This window comes from Palaemon carinicauda, chromosome 11, assembly GCF_036898095.1.
Source record: "Palaemon carinicauda isolate YSFRI2023 chromosome 11, ASM3689809v2, whole genome shotgun sequence".
Lineage (NCBI taxonomy): Eukaryota > Metazoa > Arthropoda > Malacostraca > Decapoda > Palaemonidae > Palaemon > Palaemon carinicauda.
Genome location: NC_090735.1, coordinates 112,499,054 through 112,524,073, shown reverse-complemented (window position 1 = coordinate 112,524,073; position 25,020 = coordinate 112,499,054). Strand labels below are relative to the sequence as shown.

Sequence of the window (25,020 nt, the reverse complement as noted above, 5' to 3'; positions counted from 1 at the left end):
TTGTCATCCCTTCCTGGGATATTATACCCTGTCAGTTTTTGATGTTATAAAAGACTATCGTCTACTACTACAACTCTTGATTAACTACTGTTATGTTTCTCTGGTACTATTTCTCTGGTACTATTTCACTGGCCGGCACAGGTTGAGCCCAGAAAAGGGATTTTGACGAAGGAAAAATCTATTTCTGGGCGAGAGACCTGTGCCGCCCAGTGAACCCACCCTAGTTGTCCCCCCCTGATCAGACCCCAAACTTAGGGGTGCTATAGGGAGTGCTGGGCAAGCGTGGGTAGAGTTAGTAGTACTAGTCTGCGTGGCAGGGGAGGTTGAACCGCAGCTCACTATTGAGGGATTTTGAAAAGGAGATATCTAAATGGTACGAGACCTCTGGTCTGTTACGCCCTAGATTATACAGACACCAATAGGTGAGCGAGCTAGTTCAACCTAGCATTCCTATGCATTTTTTCTCTGGTAATATTTTAGCAGTTATATTCCTTAGAAATGATATTTTAATTATAAAATAAATTTTTGAATATACTTACCCGGTGAATATATATAGCTGCAACTCTGTTGCTCAACAGACAAAAAACAGTAAAAACTCGCCAGTGATCGCTATACAGGTTGCGGGTGTGCCCACCAGCGCCAACTGTCGGCCAGATACCATACTCGATGTAAACAAAGACTCAATTTCTTCTCATCCCACTGCGTCTCTATTGGGGAGGAAGGGAGGGTCGTTTAATTTATATATTCACCGGGTAAGTATATTCAAAAATTTATTTTATAATTAAAATATCATTTTTAAATATTTAACTTAGCCAGTGAATATATATAGCTGATTCACACCCAGGGTGGTGGGTAGAGACCAGTTAAATATGTTTACATCATATAAGCTAAGAGTTTTATTTCATTTTAGAAGTTATCAATATAACAAAAACAAAATAAATAGGTACCTGGTAAGGAAGTCGACTTAGACGATTACTCTGCCTTGTAAGTACGTCTTCCTTACGGAGCCTCGCGATCCTCTTAGGATGCTGACAGACCCCTAGGAGCTGAAGTATCAAGGGCTGCAACCCATACAACAGGACCTCATCAAACCCCTAATCTGGGCGCTCTCAAGAAATGACTTTGACCACCCGCCAAATCAACCAGGATGCGAAAGGCTTCTTAGCCTTCCGGACAACCCATAAAAAACAACATTAAAAACATTTCAAGAGACAGATTAAAAGGATATGGAATTAGGGAATTGTAGTGGTTGAGCCCTCACCCACTACTGCACTCGCTGCTACGAATGGTCCCAGTGTGTAGCAGTTCTCGTAAAGAGACTGGACATCTTTCAAGTAAAATGACGCGAACACTGACTTGCTTCTCCAATAGGTTGCGTCCATTATACTTTGCAGAGATCTATTTTGTTTAAAGGCCACGGAAGTTGCTACAGCTCTAACTTCGTGCGTCTTCACCTTAAGCAAAGCTCGGTCTTCCTCACTGAGATGTGAATGAGCTTCTCGTATCAACAATCTGATAAAGTATGACAAAGCATTCTTTGACATAGGCAAGGATGGTTTCTTAACTGAACACCATAAAGCTTCAGATTGGCCTCGTAAAGGTTTAGTACGATCTAAATAGAACTTAAGAGCTCTAACAGGGCATAAGGCTCTTTCTAGTTCATTGCCTACGATCTCCGATAAGCTGGGAATATCGAAAGATTTAGGCCAAGGCTGAGAAGGTAGCTCATTTTTGGCTAGAAAACCAAGTTGCAGCGAACAAGTAGCTTTTTCCGACGAAAATCCGATGTTCTTGCTGAAGGCATGAATCTCACTGACTCTTTTAGCCGAGGCTAAGCATACCAGGAAAAGAGTCTTAAGAGTGAGATCTTTCAGGGAGGCTGATTGTAAAGGCTCAAACCTGTCTGACATGAGGAATCTTAGTACCACGTCTAAATTCCACCCAGGAGTAGCCAAACGACGCTCCTTAGTGGTCTCAAAAGACTTAAGGAGGTCTTGCAGATCTTTATTGTTGGAAAGATCTAAGCCTCTATGCCGGAAGACCGATGCCAACATGCTTCTGTAGCCCTTGATAGTGGGAGCTGAAAGGGATCGTCCTTTTCTCAGGTATAAGAGAAAATCAGCTATTTGGGCTACAGAGGTACTGGTCGAGGATACAGAAACTGACTTGCACCAGTCTCGGAAGACTTCCCACTTCGATTGGTAGACTCTAATGGTAGACGCTTTCCTTGCTCTAGCAATTGCACTGGCTGCCTCCTTCGAAAAGCCTCTAGCTCTCGAGAGTCTTTCGATAGTCTGAAGGCAGTCAGATGAAGAGCGTGGAGGCTTTGGTGTACTTTCTTTACGTGTGGCTGACGTAGAAGGTCTACTCTTAGAGGAAGACTTCTGGGAACGTCTACTAACCATCGAAGTACCTCGGTGAACCATTGTCTCGCGGGCCAGAGGGGAGCAACTAACGTCAACCTTGTCCCTTCGTGAGAGGCGAACTTCTGCAGTACCTTGTTGACAATCTTGAACGGTGGGAATGCGTAGAGATCCAGATGTGACCAATCTAGGAGGAAGGCATCTATATGTATTGCTGCTGGGTCCGGGACTGGGGAGCAATAGATTGGAAGCCTCTTGGTCAGCGAGGTTGCAAAGAGATCTATGGTTGGTTGACCCCAAGTGGCCCAAGGTCTCTTGCACACATCCTTGTGGAGGGTCCATTCGGTTGGAATTACTTGCCCTTTCCGACTGAGACAATCTGCTATGACGTTCAAGTCGCCCTGGATGAACCTCGTTACTAGGGAGATGTCTCGACCTTTTGACCAGATGAGCAGGTCCCTTGCGATCTCGTACAACGTCAGTGAGTGGGTACCTCCTTGTTTGGAGATGTACGCCAAGGCCGTGGTGTTGTCCGAGTTTACTTCCACCACTTTGCCTCGAAGGAGATACTCGAAGCTTTTCAAGGCCAGATGAACTGCCAACAGCTCCTTGCAGTTGATATGCATGCTCCTCTGACTCGAGTTCCACAGACCTGAGCATTCCCGACCGTCCAGCGTCGCGGCCCAGCCCAAGTCCGATGCGTCCGAGAAGAGAACGTGGTTGAGTATCTGAACAGCCAGGGGAAGACCCTCTCTATTGTCCTTCCACCAAGTCAGACAAGACTTTATCTTTCCGGAAATCGGGATCGAGACCGCCTCTAGCGTCTTGTCCTTTTTCCAGTGAAAAGCCAGATGGAATTGAAGAGGACGGAGGTGTAGTCTTCCTAGTGATACAAATTGCTCCAGGGATGACAGCATCCCTACCAGACTCATCCACAGCCTGACTGAGCAGCGTTCTTTCTTCAGCATCTTCTGGATGGATAGAAGGGCTTGATCTATTCTGGGGGCCGACGGAAAAGCCCGAAAAGCTTGACTGTGAATCTCCATCCCTAAATACAGAATAGTTTGGGATGGGACCAGCTGCGACTTTTCCAAATTGACTAGGAGTCCCAATTCCTTGGTCAGATCTAGAGTCCACTTGAGATCCTTCAGACAGCGACGACTGGAAGAGGCTCTGAGAAGCCAGTCGTCCAAATAAAGGGAGGCTCGGATGTCCGATAAGTGGAGGAATTTGGCCACATTCCTCATCAGCCTCGTAAATACGAGAGGAGCTGTGCTTAGGCCAAAGCACAGGGCCCGAAACTGGTAGACCACATCTTCGAAGACGAATCTCAGAAAAAGTTGGGAGTCTGAGTGAATGGGGATGTGGAAGTAGGCGTCCCTTAGGTCTAGCGAGACCATCCAGTCTTCCTTTCTGACCGCTGCTAAGACTGACTTTGTGGTCTCCATGGAGAACTTCGTCTTTGTGACAAAGACATTCAGAGCACTGACGTCTAGCACCGGTCTCCAACCTCCTGTCTTCTTTGATACTAGGAAGAGACGGTTGTAAAATCCCGGTGATCGAAGGTCCGAGACTTTGACCACCGCTCCCTTCTCTAGCAAAAGAGACACTTCCAGTTTCAGGGCTTGTCTCTTTTCTTCCTCTCTGTACCTGGGAGAGAGATCGATGGGGGACGTCGCTAGAGGGGGTTTGCGTACAAAAGGGATTTTGTACCCCTCTCTGAGTAACTTCACAGATTGTTGATCTGCGCCTCTCTTCTCCCAGGCTTTCCAGAAGTTCTTGAGTCTGGCTCCTACTGCTGTCTGAAGTTGCGGGCAGTCAGACTCTGCCCTTGGAGGACTTGGATCCTTTCCTCTTCCCTCGCTTCCCTTCGGCACGAGCACCTCCTCTGCTGGAGGCTCTGCCACGAAAGGGCGGAATAAAGCGAGACGCTGGAGTGTCTATCCTCGGTCTAGCAGACAATGTAGGCAAAGGGGAAGCTTTGCGAGCCGAGGACGCAACTAGATCGTGGGTGTCCTTCTGAACTAAAGATAAGGCAATTTCCTTTACCAAGACTTCAGGAAACAGGCACTTGGAAAGGGGAGCAAAGAGAAGCTCAGATCTTTGGCAAGGCGTCACTCCAGCAGACAGGAAAGAACAGAGAGACTCTCGCTTCTTCAGGACTCCGGACGTGAATGAGGCGGCTAGCTCGTTGGACCCATCACGGACGGCCTTGTCCATGCAGGACATAATGAGCAAGGAAACATCCTTATCTGCAGAAGAGATTTTCCTGCTCAGGGCTCCTAAGCACCAGTCTAGGAAGTTAAAGACTTCGAAAGCCCTAAAAATCCCTTTAAGAAGGTGGTCCAGGTCCGATGGTGACCAACAAATCTTCGAGCGTCTCATGGCAAGGCGGCGGGGAGAGTCTACAAGACTTGAGAAGTCGCCCTGGGCAGAGGCAGGAACTCCCAAGCCGAGAACTTCTCCCGTGGCATACCAGACGCTCGATCTAGACGAGAGTTTAGATGGGGGAAAGGCAAATGCTGTCTTCCCTAAACTCTTCTTAGACTCTAACCAGTCTCCCAACAGCCGCAAAGCTCTCTTGGATGAGCGAGAGAGAACGAGTTTAGTAAAGGCAGGTGCGGTAGCAGGCACGCCTAATACAAACTCTGACGGCGGCGAACGAGGAGCCACAGAAACAAAGTGGTCCGGGAACAACTCCTTAAATACAGCCATGACTTTTCTAAAGTCCAAAGATGGTTGAATTGCCTTAGGTTCGTCAAGTTCTGAAGGTTGATCGTCTTGTGGTTCAGCAACGTCCTCATCTGATAGCTCTTCATCCGAAAACTGATGAGGAAACGGCAACGGAGTGGGCAACGTTTGGCTCGCTGAGTCCGGTCGCACTGGTGCATGCGTGACGGAGCCGGACGCAGCGTCATGGAACTGCTGCACAGTCTGTGAACTGTCAACAACCATGGGTGCGCGAGGACGCACAGCGTCCACCCGAGACTGCTTAGACCGTCTGGGTTGTGCAGTCAACACCATACCGAGTTGCGGAGGTTGACGCACCGCGTCAAAACAAGTCACCTCTGATGGTTGCTGAACGTCCTGAACGTCAACAACCACCTCCGTGCGTCGCCTAACGTCAACGTGCGGCTGGCAACCCACACTGGGTCGCATCGGTGGAGGTACCACCCCAACTGGTAGACGCGAGAAAGTTACCTCAGCGTCAACAGGACGCACAACAGACCGCTTGGATGGTTGTTGGCCAGAAGGTTCAGCAGCAACCTTCTCCGCATTAAAGTCCTCCATCAAGGACGCAAGCTTGGACTGCATGTCCTGCAGCAACATCCATTTAGGGTATACGGCAGCAGGTGCGGCAACAGACGGGGTGAGCGACTGAGGCGGTACCGCTTTGCCTCTCTTAGGCGGCGAGCAGTCATCAGATGACGGCAACGAGTGCGAACTGACCCAGTGGCTACAACCGGGACGTTGGACTTGTCCTGAAGGGACCGACTTACGTTTCAAAGGTCGTGAGACCTTGGTCCAAGGTTTCTTACGAGAAACACCTTCGGACGACGAGGTAAAAACGGGCTCTCTCGTCTTACGTAGGTAGGGGCGATCTTGGGGAGATACGCCTGATACCATGGAGGGAACGTCTGTTCGCTGATCAAGGCCTCTCGAACCCATGCGTCGTACGACATTGCTTCTCTCCTGGGCTTGGGAGCTTGCAAGAGGTCCCGGACTAGGAGGACGACAGGCACGAACAGACGAACCCTCAAGCGCAACACTGTTCACAACACTTTGAGAAACACTCGGCACTTTATCACTTCCCGCGGCACTTTGGCACTTTAGTTCCTTAACATCCGCCATGAGTTGATTGCGGTCACTTGCAAGGGACTCAACTCTCTCCCCCAAGGCATGGATAGCACGCATCATGTCAGCCATCGATGGTTCCTGAGTGCTAGGAGGGGGGTTAGGAACAACCACTACAGGGGAAGGAATAGGTTGAGGGGCATGAGGAGAGGAAAAATCTACCGACCTAGAAGAACTTCTCCTTACCCTATCTCTCTCTAGTCTGCGTGTATACTTCTCAAATTCGATAAAATCGAATTCCGAAAGGCCCACGCATTTCTCACACCGATCTTCCAATTGACAGGTTTTACCCCGACAATTGGAACAAACAGTGTGAGGGTCGAGAGAAGCCTTTGGAAGAAGCCTAGAACAGTCCCTAGCATTGCATTTTCTGAACTTGGGAACTTGTGAAAGGTCAGCCATTTTGAATTGGTCAAGGGAAAATTCCAAAAAACGATCTAAGTCATCAACAATGAATCCGATACAAAAAAGAGTTCAAGGATTTATTTGAAGAAAAAACCTGCACTGCGAAAGCTCAAAACCAAATTAAAGTACTTCACCAAATATGATGGGAAAAAACTCCAGGTTTCAACAGCGAGTAAAGTACGTCTTGTCGACACGTCGACAGAGAAGAAATTGAGTCTTTGTTTACATCGAGTATGGTATCTGGCCGACAGTTGGCGCTGGTGGGCACACCCGCAACCTGTATAGCGATCGCTGGCAAGTTTTTACTGTTTTTTGTCTGTCGAGCAACAGAGTTGCAGCTATATATATTCACCGGCTAAGTTAAATATTTAAAAATGGTGCTATAGGAGTATTTCACAGGCCGGCACAGGTTGAGCCCAGAATAGAAATTTTTTAACTACTGCATATCAAATCCATTACTGTATGCATTATAAACACTACAATATACTGTACATCAGAGGAAAATAGATACGGGCAATATTCTGAATACTTATTAGCTTTATGGTGCAGTTGGCAGTACAGTATAATACTGTTCTGTAATAAACACAAAATTACAAAATTTAAACAGAACTAAAATTGTCCAAGTACAATATCTTTAACAGAATTTCTATTTTATATAAAAATACATCCATAAATCAAGTACTGTACTAAGAAAGAATATCTGATTAAAGTCATGTTCAATTTGTACAGCAATGTCCTCAAATATGTCAAAATAATTCTTCCAACCTTTCATAAAATTGGTGTTCCCAGTTTGGTTTACATTTAAACATATTTGTTCAATACAACCATATTAATAATAAATTTCTTTATTCAAATACAATGACTACAGGTTGGTGCAACCTCTATCAATTGTTAGGGAAAAGGCACTAACTTAGTATGCCCTGACCAACAGTAAGACACCTACTTTGTCAGCCATTCTCTTTAGTGCAACTCAGCTATATTCATACTTTTCCATGTTGCCCTTCTATGATTTAATATCTATTGGGATTTTGTACTTTGTGCCACTTATTTGCATTATCTTATTCATTTTTCGTCATAATTATACATGGTACACAGTGGACAGCAGCTTTATTTATTATTATGTGCTTACTTCTACTTTCTGTTTTCTACTTAATTTTTGTGGATTGCTTTAATCTGCTATGTTGGAGTGCCAGTTTGGTTTACATTTATACATATTTGTTCAATACAAACTTATTTAAAATAAATTTATTTTTTTAAATACAATGACTCTACAGGTTGGTGCAACCTATATCAATAGTTAGAGAAAAGGCACTAACTTTGTATGCCCTACTTTGTCAGCCATTCTCTTGAGTGAAACTCAGCTATGTTCACACTTGTCCACGTGGCCCTTCCAAGATTTAATATCTATAGGGATTTTGTATTTTGTATTTTGTGCCACTTATTTGCATCATCTTATTCATTGTTTTGTCATTATTATAACTGGTACACAATAGACATCTGTTTTTTTTTAAATTATGAAGTGCATACTTCTACTTAATTATTCAGTGGATTGCTTTAATCTGCAATGTTTAATTTGAAAACATTAGGAAAAATCTTGCAATGCAACACTGTATAGTACAATATTTTATGTTTGCAATGTTCATGATGTGAATTTGTTCCTCATTTTCCCATACCATGTTCACTTATTTGGGAAAATTATTTTTATCCTGTGTTTAATTACCAAACATCAGTATACTTGCATGTACTTAGCAGGGTGAGCTTGTAACTCTTTTATATCATCTTGTATGCGTAATGCGCTCCCCTAAATCCTTTCACAGTGCATAAGAATAGACCTATGAAAACTTGCTAATTTTTTCCCAAAGATCTACAAAAAAAAAACCCAGTGTACCCTAGATTTTGTAGGAAGGCTTCTCTGGGAAACAATAGATCTTCACAAGCATCCCAAGAAAAGGATGAGGAGTTTTATGCAGAAACAGGTCAAGTAGAAGTAAAAGAGACAAACCATTAGTAGGAGATATTGGTTCAGGAGTTCTGTAGCACAATTAACTGTGTTGGATGTGAAGTGCACTCAACCCTTTCGCTATGATGACGTCCGCTGAACGTCATAACATGCATAGTACTACATACGTTGATGTACCGGATACGTCATTTACTAATGTAAACCATATGAGTGCTAAAATCACTCTTATATTCTACAAAAGAATACAACACATGATTGTATATCACACCTAGGATATTTCACAAAAAAGGCTCCTTCGCCCCCTGATATTAGCACCTCCTTTTTTCAGCCAACCAACTAAGATTTTTGGATTCTAACCTTTAGTCCTGATTGTGCTACGAGCTATTTTAGTGGGTTTTATGTTACCACGTGTTTTCTCTCTCTCTCTCTCTCTCTCTCTCTCTCTCTCTCTCTCTCTCTCTCTCTCTCTCTCTCTCTCTCTCTCATGGGTTGCCAACAGGCTTAATACAAATTAAGGAAACAGGAGTACAGCCATATTCAAATCAAGAACAGAAGGCAGGGACTTGCAGGCTACATGAGTTTCAAAAGAGATTCTTCAACAATGTTTTACCTCCAAGAGATAAGACAAGAGTTATATCTATATTTTCTCATTCTTAAAACAGCTCCTGGATTACTGATTGCATCTTTCAACTTTATCACTTACTTGGTCAAAGCAGTCCTTACTCCATTTTAAATGACGAGAACTAACCTGAATGTATTTTCATAAAGAAAGGAACACAGAAAATCAAGTAAAAGTGAATGAATACTTAATACTGTATGGCTTATAATTTGTGCCTTAAATAATAAATATCACATAAAGATACCCACAGTAGAAAATGATCTCTCTCTTTGTTACAGGAGATAAGACGTCCAGAAAATGTTGTGACCATGTAGTGGAGATGTCAAGAAATGATAACCCCATCTCTAATTTCTCTGAAGTGAGCATAGCCAGAACTTATATTATGACAATACCCTAACCCTGGCTTGACTTGGACTAGAATTACTCCTTGTTTTAGGCTTAAGTTGATGACTGGTTCATGGTTAGTTTAGGCTTTGTTGCCCATTCAAGTTTCAAGTTTAGTCCTCCTGTGTCATGTCTATTTTAGCTTGAAGGGTAGCCTTCAAGTGTATAATTGATTGAGTGCCCTTCAAGCTGTGTTGGCAATACCACCAGTCTTACCTTTCCAACCAACAGAACTGGTGCCCAATAATCCCAAGAGGATGTCTCACTAACCTAGGTTTGTTTAACCCAAAATGTGCTGTGCGTCGATTTTATCAACGTAATATGATGCTTCACATTTTTCAAATTTTGAGGGGTTCAGTCTCGGACCTCCTGAGACTAGCTCAACGACGTTGACGTAGCTATATTCTTTAACCAATCACCTTGCAGCTGGAGGAAAGAGTTAACAGATATTACATGGTTTTACATACAATAAAAGGGAAAAGGTAACAAACTTCAGGGGGTGGGCGGAGCTATCGACGTATGTTTGTGTGTTAGCAGTAAGAATGTTTTTCCTTTCCAACACATAACATTATTTGCTGTTTTTATTCCTTAGAATGGCCTTTCCTGATGATAATAATGATTCTTTATCATATAATAGTGACTTTGAGATTGACAATGACAGTGATTGTGACATATCAAATGACGAAAGTCACGATTGTCCAAACGCAATCGGTAAAATTTATGGGTACAAACGAATCTGCCTGAAAAGGGACCTGAAAAGAATGTATAAGACCAAATTGGAGTCTTTAAATATGTAGTATACAATATGAATAGGTTTTATATATTTTTCACATATGCTTATGCTTTTTATTCTTGTTTCATAAGGTAGGTAATAATAGTGTTGGCTGGAGTGTGCATATGCAAAAACACACTTAAAAATAAGCATATAAACACATCCATTCAACAAACAATTATTTCTTGTATATTTACCATAAATTTTCTTATGATTGTTCACTAAATTTGCTAACATTCTGACGTGAAAAAAATAAAAATGCATCAAAAACTATTTTATCAAGCCATCAAAAACCAAAAAGGTCTTTACAAGTTTATAATTTTTTTCTTAATATATTCTTTACACTTCTGTGAGATTTATTTGTTACTAATCTCCATTTCAAGGACATTCCTTTGATATATAAATACTGTATTGGGCAATCTAATCTTAATAAATAAGAAAATATTAGTTTTATAAAATTGCAAAACTCATGATACGGCCTTCATCCTTTGGCAGCATTCATCTAGCACTCCGTGGGTTAACAAGGGCATTTTTCTATAGCTAAGGAATATCATTCAACATCTGTAAGTCTTGAGGAAGGTCAGGAACTTTGAGTCCAAGATGCCAATTTTACTTTTATTATAGATATGTTTGGGTTTAAAACCCAGATTATGATCAATGTGGATTTTAGTCCTACAGTTTAAAGGGGGATAGGCTTTGTTATTTCATGTCTTGTCTATGAAGGGGGAAGCATAGCCTATTAAGTACCAGGTTATCTTTTAAATTTCTGCATGTCTACATATTAGCCAGATAGAAGTTTAAAGTACTGTATGGCCATGCAATTTGGAGAAGGCCTGGTCAGGTTTTCTTATTTCTATATTCTAACAGTCTAATATGACTTTTAACTGGCACCCTTGGGACTTTGCTATTGCCAGATAATCAAAAGTGCCATTGTATGAGGTAATCTCTTGAAAATGTCTTAAAACCCTATTCACACCTCCTATTATGTCACCTGAGTGACCACAAACAATTCACGGACTCACAAGACATAGAAGGAAAACAATATCGATTTCTTAAAACAGATAAAGAAGGGTAATAAAGTATTAACATTTATAAGCCCACTCCTGTGATCTCTCATATTGTGCAACCCCTAAAATGTTCACACGCCCTACAAAAATAAATCTATCATGTATCGCAAGTATTATGTAAGTTCCTTCTTTTCAGACCAAATTATAATAAACTAATCTCATTTCCTCCCTCTCTAGTTTAATAATTTAAAAAAACAAATGAGAATAATTGAAGTATTATTAGTAATGCATACGGCTATAAACAGCAGAACAAAAACCAGCTGTTTCCATCTAAACCTAAAATACTTCTGTTTTCGTATGGAGGAAGAAATAAAAAAAAAGCTTGTTTTGGTATGAACAAAAAACAGCTGTTTTCGTATGAACAAAAAACAGTTTTCGTATGATAAAAAAACAACTGTTTTCGTAAGATATTAAGCAATTACCGCAGTTGTAATAAATGACATCAAGTAGAAAATAACTGGTATATTATTACAATTCACCTTTTTTCACTTTGAACAAAAGATCTGCAAGGAATTATACTGTTAAATTTAAGCAACTAGTTGTAGCTGAAGCTGGGAAAACAAACAATGCTCAAGTAGTTTGGAATTGGGGAAAGATGTGTCCAAAATTGAAGAAAACAAAATTTTGTTCATGGCATATTCAGTTTATGAAAAAGTAAATGAAATCACACAAAAACTACCAAAAGAAGTGGAAGAAAAGTTGATCATTTTCTAAACTTTGCAACCAAGCACTGCAAAGCCAAATACTATAAAGTTATCGTGCATCGGCAACGTGGATGAAACACCTTTGATATGCCATCAAACTTGATAGTAAGTAAAATAGGAGACAAAAGGATTTTTACTAAAAATTATACCTTTATATTTTAGTAGAAAATTATTATTTAAGTTATAATACAGTGATACCTCTACCTACGAATTTAATTCGTTCCAGAAACTGCTTCGTATGTTAAAATGATCGTATGTTGGAGCAAATATTCCCATAAGAATACATGGTACATGATTTAATTCGTTCCTCAGCCTAAAAACCCATAATAAACCCTTAATAAATGGCTACACATAATTACACGTGACATTAATAGAATAACTGTATAATAAATACATATTACAAACCAAAAAAAAGAATAATAATAATAATGAAATAATAAATAAAAAACGGGTTGTAATGTAACACTTTACCTTTGCGACAGGCCAGCGCAGGGGTAGGGACTTCTACGCAGGAGACAGAAGATCAGTGAGGAGGTAAGGACGGTGACTTTGTACGATAACGTGTACGATAACTTACACTAACTTACAATACTACGTGAACTTTAACTTAACTTAGCTTATTTTTTTTTTTCATTTTTATAATTTTATATTTTTTTTTTACATTTTTTCTTTTTTTATTTCTAATTTTCATCACTTTCACTCGATTCGGTCTTCCTTTTCTTTGCTTCACTTTCTTTCTTTTCATCATGATCACTGGACCGTTTTAAAGATTTTTTAAAGAAACTATCGAGTGAAAGTTGCTTTGTACGGCTTTTGAGGATATTTCTGAAATGCGTTAAGCAAACATCATTGAACTGCGCAACAACAAGGCAAACCTGAAGTTTTTGTGGGTGATGCTTGTCGATGAAATCAACAACGTATTGATGATATGCCAACATCTGTTTTATTTCCGGCGTACCTAAGATTTCGCCTACCTCCTCGATCTCCTCCGACTCACTCAGCTGCTCTTGGAACTCATCATGCTGCATGGCTTGCAGCTCCTTGAGTTCCTCGGTGGTGAGCTCTTCGTGATGCTCATCGACGAGTTTGGTGATGTCATCTTCATCCACCTCCAGACCCATGGACTTGCCAAGGGATACAATCTCTTTGACGTCTTCCTCGGTGGCAAGCACAGGTTCATTCTCGGTGCCAAAACCTTCGAAATCTCTGGGAGCAACAGCATCAGGCCAAAGCTTCTTCCAAGCGGAATTCAGGGTCCGACGAGTTACTCCCTCCCAAGCCTGATCAATGATCTTTAAGCAGTGCACGATATTGAAGTGGCTCCTCCAAAATTCACGCAAAGTTAAGTTGGTGCTTTGCGTGACATTAAAGCACTGCTTAAATAAGTGCTTGGTGTACAGCTTCTTAAAATTAGAGATGACTTGTTGGTCCATGGGCTGGAGGATAGGGGTGGTATTCGGTGGAAGTTACAACACCTTGATGAATTTGTATTCGTCGATGATATCATCTTCGAGTCCAGGGGGGTGAGCGGGTGCATTGTCCAAACAAAGAAAGCACTTCAAAGGGAAATTCCTCTCCTGAAGATACTTCTTGACAGCAGGGCCGAAAACTATGTTTACCCATTCCACAAAGATATGTCTAGTAACCCAAGCCTTAGAATTAGAACGCCATAAAACATGTAGCAGGTCTTTATTAATTTTATGTGCTTTAAATGCCCTAGGGTTTTCGGAATGGTAAACTAACAAAGGCTTAATTTTGCAGTCCCCGCTGGCGTTGGCACAAAGCGCAAGAGTCAACCGATCCTTCATTGGCTTATGTCCAGGCATTTTCTTCTCTTCAGCGGTAATGTACGCTTGACTAGGCATCTTTTTCCAAAACAGACCGGTTTCATCACAGTTGAAAACCTGCTGTTCTACGTAACCTTCCTCCGCCACGATGCTTTCGAGCTTTTTAACAAAGTCTTTAGCAGCCTTAGTGTCCGAACTCGAAGCTTCTTCATGACGAACAACTGAATGAATCCCGGTCCGTTTCCTAAATTTCTCGAACCAACCTCGAGATGCCTTGAATTCCTCCGTCGTAGGATCGGCTGAACACTCCCCCGCGTCACCCGAGAGCGCGCCATCTTCATGTCACTGTAGATAGCACTGGCCTTCTCACAAATGATCGTTTCCGTGATCGTATCGCCAACAATCTGCCTGTCTTTGATCCATATTAACAAAAGTCGTTCCGTCTCTTCAAGGGTAGGGCTACGACGTTTAGAAATAATCGTGATCCCCTTCGAAGGTTTCACTGATTTAATGGCCGACTTCTGTTTTATGATCGTCAAGATCGTAGACATATTCCGGCCATATTGTTTAGCCAGATCGCTAACACGTACATCTCGCTCATGCTTTTCTATGATTTTCTGCTTTAATTATAATGAAAGCATAGACATCCTCTTTTTCTCACCACTGCTACTACTTCCTGAATCGAAACTAACCTTTTTAGGACCCATGATTACGGAACACAGAAAACAGCAAGTGAAAAGGCAAGATAAAAAACTGTTAAAACTGAGCGGCGTCAACAACAAACTACGCTGCACGCTCTCAAGAAAATTCCACGGGTAAGCGTATTGTTTACGTCGTATGTTGGAGCAACACTTCGTATGTTGAGACAGAAATTTGGTCGAATTTTACTTCGTATGTTGGAAAATTCGTATGTTGGGACAATCGTATGTAGAGGTTCCACTGTAGTTTCTTTTAGCAAGTGAAAAAGTCCTTCAGTAGTTTCCCTTAATTAGCTGATTTGGATACCAGAGATGGTAGTCTCAATTATAAAGGATGGAAGTAAGTTTTTCACTATGTTTTCATTCCATAATACAATACTAATTTGTGAATATTACATGCATTATCATTCGATACAGTTAACCAAAACATTAGTTTTATCAAAATCCTGCTTCAGAGCCAGAGTATGGTGAGTGTATTTCCATTTTTTTTCCTTTCTTTGACAGCTTTAAGCGATTGTTTGCCATTTATCATTTATCTAATGTGTCTTATAAGTAAGGCATTATATATAACAAATTTGTAAGTGATTTGTATTTTTCCTAGTATCAAACCTGGAGCTTTTTATAGGGTATTCTTTCAGCTGCGCCAAAAGTATACCCTATAAATAGTGGAAGGTTTGTATCTATGCCGGAACAAATATAGAATAAAATAACAACACTGTTACACACAATAACTTTTTTTCTCAGCTATCTTTAATTTTCATATCTTTTTCATGAACACAAAATAAAGAAAATTTTCTCATTTTCTGATTTTATTACTTTTTTCATAATTTTCTAATTTTGTTAGCTTCAATACTTTCATGCATCAGATTTTGATGACTGGAAGGGGGGACTGTTAGCCACAAACGCAGATGCAATCCTCGATGTCGGATGATCAGCTCTTTTTTTTTTGCTTGTTATTCAGCATAATATGAATTGACATCAATTTATAAATATGACAAATTCTTAAGTACAATCATTTGTATTTTCCTAGCCAATACAAACCTTTAGCTATTTATTAGGAATTTATACTTTCGGCAAAGCTGAAAGAGCTATATGACTCTTTAGAAAGGTGAAACTACCCCATCGCTGGTTAGAGGGGGGGGGGTGTCACACACACCTGTAGTGTCTAGTCACTTTTTATTGCAGGCAGGACTTCTTGGGGGATAGGGGTTGGTGGGACAATATGTACAAATAGCTAAAGGTTTGTATATGTTAGGTAAAATACAAATTACTTACAAATGTGAGAACTGAGATGCTAAAGGAAGGGGGTGTGACTGTACTTGAATGGTTGATGAGATTGTTTAATGTGTTTTATGTTGTCAATCGTACCAGTGGATTGAGTTTGTGCATGTATTGTACCACTATATAAGGGTAAGGGAGATGTGCATGAGTGTTGTAACTCAAGGGGTATTAGTTTGTTGAGTGTGGTTGGAAAAGTGTATGGTAGAGTACTGATTACTGTAATAGGATTAAGGATAAAACAGAGAATGCAATCTCAGAAGTACAGGGTGGTTTTAGAAGAGGTAGGGGATGTATGATTCAGATTTTTACAATTAGGCAGATATGCGGGAAATATTTAGCAATAGGTAAGGAGGTGTATGTTGAGTTTATGGATCTGGAGAAAGCGTATGATAGAGCTGATAGGGGAGCGATGTACAATATGAAGAGGTTATATGGAATTGGTGGAAGGTTGTTGCAAGCAGTGAAAAGTTTCTACAAAGGTAGTAAAGCGTGTGCTAGGATAGGAAATAAAGTGAGCAAGAGATTTCCAGTGAGAGTGGGGCTGAGACAGGGATGTGTGATGTCGCCATGGTTGTTTAACTTGTATGTTGACGAGTGGTGAGAGAGGTAAATTCTCAAGTGCTTGGTCGAGGATTGAAACTGATAGACGAGAGTGATCACGAATGGGAGGTAAATCAATTGTTGTTTGCGGATGATACTGTACTGGTTGCAAATTCGGAAGAGAAGCTTGGCCGGTTAGAGACAGAATTTGGAAGAGTATGTGAGAAAAGGAAGTTGAGAGTTAATGTTGGTAAAAGGGTTATGAGATGTAAGAGAAGGGAAGATGGTGCGAGGTTGAATATCATGTTGAATGGAGAGTTACTTGAGGAAGTAGATCGGTTTAAGTACTTGGGGTCTGTTGTTGCAGAAAATGGTGGAGAGTAAGCAGATGTACGTCAGAGAGTGAATGAAGGATGCAAAGTGTTGGGGGCAGTGAAGGGAGTGGTAAAGAACAGAGGGTTAGGCATAAATATAAAGAAAGTTCTATATAAGAAAGTGATTATTCCAACTGTGATGTATGGATCGGAGTTGTGGGGAATGAAATTGACAGAGAGACAGAAATTGAATGTGTTTGAGATGAAGTGTCCGAGGAGTATGGCTGGTATATCTTGAGTAGATAGGGTTAGGAACGAAGTAGTGAGGGTGAGAACGGGTGTAAGAAAGGATTTAGCAGCTAGAGTGGATATTAAAGTGCTGAGGTGGTTTAGCCATGTTGAGAGAATGGAAAATGGCTGTCTGCTAAAGGTGATGAATGCAAGAGTTGATGGGAGAAGTACAAGAGGAAGGCCAAGGTTTGGGTGGATGGATGGAGTGAAGAAAGCTCTGGGTGATAGGAGGATAGATGTGAGAGAAGCAAGAGGGAGTGCTAGAAATAGGAATGAATGGCGAGTGATTGTGACACAGTTCCTGTAGGCTCTGCTGCTTCCTCCGGTCACCTTGGATGACCATGGAGGTAGCAGCAGTAGGGGATTCAGCATTATGAAGCTTCATCTGTGATGGATAACGGGGGAGGGTGGGCTGTGGCACCCTAGCAGTACCAGCCAAACTCAGTCGAGTCCCTCGTCAGGCTGGGAGGAGCGTAAAGAGGATAGGTCCCCTTTTTTCATTTTTCATTTTTTTATGTTGGCTACCCCCTCCAAATTGGGGGAAGGGCCTTGGTATATAGATAAGACTTACAAATTTGTCATTTGTTCCAACACTCCTACAAAACTTACACTATTTATTGGGGATGACTCACCTCTTAGGAGAGAAAACCCTGACACCTCACCAAGCTATTCGTGCAAAGCACGGTTAGTGCCCAGAGCAATTTTGGTGAATGCGTTATGCTAGCAATGCAACTAGTAGGAAAAATATTCTCAGAGACAAAGGAATTTTAGAATCAACCTTAGATGTTACCCAATCCCACTTCGCCAGGGGACATGGGGACACAACAAGTATATCTATCTATACCAGGTTACATCAGGGAAAATGGTTCTATTTGCAGACAATGGAGGTCAGCTTTGCAGGGTACCGTAGAAGCTGTTGCCCCGTAGGGGGAATATGAAAGAAAGAAAGAGCCATTCATTCTTTGGCATTCATCCCAGGCTTGTTCATGGTTAAACTCTGCCCTCCCCATCTGCTACTTGTCCATCAAGGAGCTTGAGGCATTACAAACTATTTATTGTGTAGCCACCACAGGGACAATGGAGAGCCTCTCCATGTTTCCGTGGGTCACATCTTGCAGTGAGTGGGGCTGAAGGTCATAGCACTTCCACCCGGCCAATGGCATGGCCTATGTCACAGAGTAGCTTTTGTAAACGTTAAGGGTGTATATCTGCTCCTAGCGTTATGAGCTCTAGGTCACCTCCATGAGGAGAAGAACAGGGATTCAATGTCTGGTTCATGACCTTGCAAATCCCATCCAAGAATATACTGTTGGTGACCCTTCTTTGACAATCCCTGGGCTGGTAAAGAGTGCAAAATCCTAGGGATGAGCTACTGTGTCTTTCTTGAGGCTGAACCTCAAGTTAATCATCAGCATAATAGCTGCTGATGTGGACCATCGATCTTGCTGTGAAGGATTTCCAGTCTGCAAGGCTTGAACCTGGGGTTCGAGCCGCCTGGGAAGAATTCGAGTATTACTCAGTTCCTCGCCATGAGTGAGACGTAGCGGGTGACCCAAGGTGTAAGCATACTACTCTCTTGGCCAAGGTCAACACGAGGGAAGACCTGTTCTCGGGGTCAGATAAAGATTTGCTGTCTAAAAGTTCTAGTTCGTCAGGGCAGGGCACCACCAGGACCAAAGAACGCAGACCATGCCCCCTAGAGGGGTTTCATTCCCCGACTGCAGGCAGGTAGGCTCGAACTCTTAATGAAGAGACGATGGAGACGTAGAAGAAAGGTTAAACCTTTCAGTCTGAAGGAGAGGCTTAAGGACTAGCCATGGCCTCCCATCACCTGAGGCCGAGAGCAGCCTTACTTTTGACAGCAAAATGAGGAACTATTTCTGGAATAGTGGCTTCGACAGGAGAGATAACGATTTTAACCACAGAAAGCAGTCCCCTTGGATTGGGAGACCTAGGTGCAAGAAAAAATGACGGTATCCAGCCATCCTTTTAGCAACCTGTTACAAACAAGAAGGAACTCCCTGAGAGAGAAGGAGCTGGATAGACTCTAAGCTTGGAGTCACAGCAAAGCTAACACTTAGTGAGAGATGCTCATATGTGGCTGTCAGAGTAGATCATGTTGTAAGGGACGTTCTCCATGGGTTCTTCCCGTGAGGTTCAGACGTGTCAGCTGGGTGTGACATGTCTATTAGGCAAGACGCTCCTACCTGGCAAGGCGAGTCTGATGGGCTAGTTGAGTACTTTAACAAAACAAGACTGGCGACGATAAGGCCTGCTTTTAAGCGCGGTGGAGGATGGGAGAAACCGTTTACCCTTTACCCTTGGAGAAGTCTCCCGAAGGGAGCCTAACAGGTGAAGGAAGTCTTTTCCCATGGGAGGGAGAAGAGACCAATGCCTATCACTGCTATCAGCAGTCCCTCTTGTAAGTATGAAGACCTCTGAACAGAGGCTGGAGGAAGGCATCTCCAACGGAAGGGAATTGGATGAATCCAAATCCCATAGAAGGAATCCCACAAAGGAGAGACCAACACAGCTGAGGAGGTATTTCCTGTGAACGGGGAAGAAGACCAAAATTCGAGCATAACTAGCTAGTATTCTAACAGCTACAAACAAGGAAAATATATTGGAAGTTGCAATGAGTTCTTTCCTTCATTCTTATAGATAGAAATTACTATGGAGACTATCAAGGATTTTGGTATTTTCTCTCCCTTTTATAGGCCCCAGATGATATTTTGCAACTGCCTTACAAAAAGGTAATGCAACTGCTTGGAAATTTTACAAAGAACGTCAAAATCACAGTTACAGCCCTTAATCTTTTTTACTGCTCTCAGACCTTTCTGAAATTATATAAGCTTGTCAAGGTCCTGGATGCACTTACCATGTAAAATCATCAATAAGGGATGAAGGCTTGGACGTGGCAGCCCTAAACTCAAAAACTTCACCCAATGTCAAATAACAAGAGAAACCCTCAACAATCTAACAAGCAAGCCTCCCACTGGAGGACTGTTAAGGAGTAACAAACGATTTTTCTTCAGGGAAGCACCTTTAGCCTTCGTTTCAAGGGACTAACCTACAAGGCAAGGGATCACTCAATTGGTTTAGCACATCAGTCAGTATCTTGTTCCAGGACATGGTACTATGATCCAACAGGTGAGAGTGTAGGTCCCAGTGATGAAGAGTGTTCTTGGACCATCTTGTAAGGATGCAACTGCCATTTTAGAAAAGGTACCATAAATCTTAGCACCAATAAAGCATCCCAAATTTTACTTGAGGCAGTTAAGCTTTTTTGGTGTTTGTATATAAAACACCCTATATCACTGCACACCTTCACCACACCTGAGGACACATTACATATCAAAATCGCAGATTTCTCCTTCTAGCATTCATCCATTAACTAGAGGCTCCAAACCTTGGAAACCTGATGTGGAGATGGGTGCAATCTGTGTTGAATTTGGAAGGCTGTTTCCCTGCAGACAATGTCCTCATGCCAGAACTGCCTCAGACTTCCACCACAATTTTGTCAGGCTTTGTCCTCATCAGCCATAGTACGCCATCTTTCAGGTCCCAACAGCTGTGCTGTCAGGTACATGGTGGCAGATGTCATGATAAGAGTGCCAGAAAGCACCCCGATTCGAGGCTTCAAACCTCGGAGACCTGATATGGAGAACATATGAGAGGAGTCTAAAGGTAATTATATTGCTTTAAATAAAGTGAGGACAAGAGATAATTTTGTTCATCATGGTAGTTCAAGGATGGAGCATCAGTCACCAATCTCCAGAATGGTTAATTGATTTTGATCACATTGGGATCTTAGATGCTGGCTAATACTGACAATAGGTTTAGATTTAAAGATATTATGCTAATAAAGCAATGGCCCAAAATAGATAGTCCAACTTAATTGCCTAATGAAGTAAACTGACAGGTTATTGTTACAAAAAAACTTCAAAACACTCGAGTAGAAATGTCGTGTGTACCATGAAACCGTGATCTATAGCTTAAAATATATAGTGCAATCTATTTATAGTACTTACTTGCTGTCTTTTTTGTGAGAATTTTTTGCATGATACTTTATTCCATTTACATTCTTGTAACGCTTTCGACACCCAACAACAGGACAAACGTAAGGTTTTTCTTCACCATTCCCACTAGAGTGTCCCCTGTAATAAACATATAGATTGTACATTTCAACAATACAGATAAAAAAAATAGAGTATATATCAAGAACTTAAGTCTTCCACAAAATTATAACTATCTTACCTATACATTTCACTTCCTGTATTCTTAAAATATAAATTAAAGTTTGTTATACAAAATATCAAAATTTTGCTAGTGCAACACAACAACTTTAATCTTTAAATCCCAAGGGGGTCTGCTCTAAAACCCTAAGAGCAAATATAGGTATGTAACAGCCCACACTAGAGTGTCAGGGACTAAAGAGCAAAAAAACTTCCAGTTCTCGGTTGAGAGGTGACAAAAATATACAGTTACGACGGTCTTGAGTTACGATAATTCACTGTTAAGGAAAGGCTCCCAAGGTACTTAAAAAATCATCGTAACTCAATTTAGAGTTACCATGTTTGGCTCATCAATACAATGGCATACCTGCTAACACCATTGCCTTGCCAGAAAATAATGTTATGCATCTCTTTAGCATTAGTTTGCCCCCTTTGTTTACGATATACATTCAGGATTTCAGTGCTGTTCTTTTTTGTATAATTTTGTGCCTTTTCTTTAGTTGTGTACTGTGTCTGGAAAGCATACGGGAGACTCTCCTGATGGCAGTGCATATAGCAAGAGGAAAGCCATTTTTATGGAACTGAAAGTGGAAATAGTGAAGCAAAACAAAGAAGGGGAATAAAGGTATGGAATTATTACATGTATTACTTAATGTAGTTACAATGGGCCTAACCCCTTTTCACAAAGGTTACGTTTTTTTTCCAATATTAATGGGACATTTTAAGCCTTAATAACCCTCTCGACACTTACAAATCTTTATCACACTCCTAAAGACACTTGGTTATACAGTATATAACTTTTGGTTTACTTATATATGCACTGCTGTATACAATACAAGTGAGGTTAGGGTTATACTATGCTTTGCACGCTCACTACCGTATAATTTTTGGCACTAAAATGCGTACAACATTTTACAGCTACAGGACATGGAGAATTTCTCTATAAGATTACTACGTAATTCAAGGCTGTGGGACATGGAACATTTCTCTGAAAGTACTATATTTTATTTTAAAAAGATATTTTGCTACATATAATTTCAACTAATTCTATGTTGTACTCGCCTAAGATATGTATTCAACGTTATTAAAGTTAAAACTTTAACAGAAGTATTACAAAACACGAGAGTATAAAGCAATACTTGTAGCCATAAGCCTCAAAGTAGAACACGACAAGGGGAGAGGCTCAATGGGCCAATCAGTAGCCAGGATACAGATTACCATGCTCTGATTGGTCGACTCTCATTTTTCAGCCAATAGTGTGTGGTGTATGACCTCGACTAAGCAACACAGATGATATATGCAGTGTCAGTGCAGTGTCAGCAGATGCAGGCCTAGGGTACTGCATTTTCCATCCAGCTCTTGTTCAACCATGCTTCCTTGGCTTGTGATATTTTTTATAATGTTTTAATCTAGTTTTCATCATATTTCATTGTTTACATGATTAAAATAATGAATTTTAATTAAATTTGTTATTTTTGGAAAAATCTGGCACATTTCTAGATTGCAGCAAAATGTGGGACCATAGTTTGCCAGAAAACCTTAGCACAAAGTGAATTCGCGAGAATTGAATCCACGAAAATCAAGGCACAACTGTACACTACTGTATAGAGTACAAATAATTGTATGAATAGGGTAGAGGTACTTGTAAGTATAAGGTACAAGTAATCCAAGAATGGAGAGATTGTTTTTCTCTCTTTTTTAATGTACAGTACAGTATTACCTCTAGATGCACAAGTTTCTGCATACAAAATCCCATGATTCGAAAAGACATACGAAGATTTTTCCACATATTACAAAAAAATCCTCAGGATATGAAACGAAATTCGCCCAGCCGGCAAAAAAACAAGTATCTTAAAATTCACGTGCCAAACAAAATGTAAACTCGCCACCATAGTCCTGCTCTCCCATTGGTTATCTCCCTACCCTGATGCTAGTTACCGCCATAAGCTGCTGCTCTCCTACTGGTCAGCATCTTTCCCATTATTCATTTATGTATCGGTGTTCCTTGACCATTTTGTTTCAGCAACGTTATCGTTCCGATGGAATCCGTGTTGGTGATTTCGATTTTGTACATACAGTGGTGTATAGTTTTTGTGTTGCTTTACTCAATATGTAATTCGATAGCCATGGGTCCCAAGAATGTTGCTGATGTTCAAAGAAAGATGATGATGCTTTCTAAGGAGATAAAGTTGGAGATAATCAAGAAATACTGTATGAGGTTGACATGCAGTCGAGTGTAATTGTTAAGGAGTATGGCCAATATCCATCAATGATAGGCACCATCCTTAACCAGAAGAACCATTAAAGCAGCAACACTTTTTAAGGGTGTGACTGTCCTTTCTAGTAAGAGGAGTCATGTTCATGATGAGATGGAGAGACTACCTCTCCTCAGGATTATGGAAAGAAAATCGCTGGAGATACGATCACCGAGATGATAATCTGTTACAAGGCCAGTGTCACTTTCGGTAATCTTGTGCATACTCAAGCCAGAAACAATGCGGGAGAAGGGACATTGCAGCAGGAACTCACAGATTTCAAGGCTTCAAGCATGTGGTTTGAGAAATTCAAGAGACGGACTGGTATTCATCCAGTGGTGTGGCATGCAGAAGCTGCCAGCTTCGACACAAAAGCAGACAAAGCGTTTGTTAAAAATTTTGACGAGTTGACTCTCCAGGAAGGCTACAGTCACCAGCATGTCTTCAACTGCGACGAAACTGGGTAAACCTCTCTTTCAGTCCAACTTCAAAAAATCATTTGGAAGAGAACCAACTGCCTCTGAAATGCCTGTTGGTGTTGGACAACACCCCTGCTCACCCTCCTGGCCTCAAGGATGATAGCCTCCTAGAATATTAATTCATCAGGGTTCTCTACCTTCCACCTAACACCACCCTTCTCCTCCAGTTTATGGATCAGCAAGTGATTTCAAACTTCAGGAAGCTCTATACGATACATCTCTTCAGAAGATGTTTTGAAATTACTGACAGCATGAACCTCACCCTTCATGAATTTTGGAAGGAGCATTTCGATATTCTGATATCTTAGAATCATCGATCAAACTTGACAGGAGGTTTCGAGGCGCAAATTGAACTCTTTGTGGAAGAAGCTGTGGCATGAGACTTCGAGGGATTCAGCATAAGCCTAGCCGAAGGCGAAGCGGAAACAGTTGACAATCTTGAACCTGTTCCGCATCCTGAGGTTGAGGAAATCATTTCACTCGGGAGATCTGTGGGGCTGGTTGTCGATGAGGACGACATTAATGAGCTTCTATAGGAACACCAAGAGGAGCTTACGATGGACTACCTGAAGGAGTTGGAGGCCATGCAACTGAACATTGTTCAGGAAAAGTTCTCTAGCGGTGAGGAGGAGGAGGATACAGATACGACTACAAAAACAGCAGAAATTAAGAGATGCTATGTTATTATCATAAATGGCGGATTTCGTAAAAAAAAAAAAACCACCACGAAAAGGTTCAGAGGTCGTCTGCTTACGCATTTTAATAACATTTCACGAACATTTTAAAAAGTAAGCAGAAACAAGCTTCCTTAGATTGTTATTTTTCAGAGCCATCAGTAAGCCAAGGTGAAGGTCAAAGTGATCCGAAAAAATCTATAAGTGGAATTGAAGAAGAAATTGATGAAATTTATAAATTGCAAAACAAAGTTAAAAAAATAAAAAGCCAAAAAAAATTTAATTTTGTTTTTATAAAGTTAGGTGTTACTGTAATGTTTTCAGTCATTTGTGAAAT

General features: G+C 41.2%; 1 protein-coding gene across 1 annotated transcript in view; it reads right to left on the bottom strand.

Moving 5' to 3' along the window:
- The window catches only part of LOC137650121 (uncharacterized), a 221,210-nt gene that overhangs the window by 16,854 nt on the left and 179,336 nt on the right, over window positions 1-25,020 (bottom strand). The window contains exon 5 of the mRNA XM_068383254.1: window positions 21,072-21,197. Coding sequence (XP_068239355.1) covers window positions 21,072-21,197 — 126 coding nt within the window. The remainder of the gene's footprint in view (window positions 1-21,071; window positions 21,198-25,020) is intronic.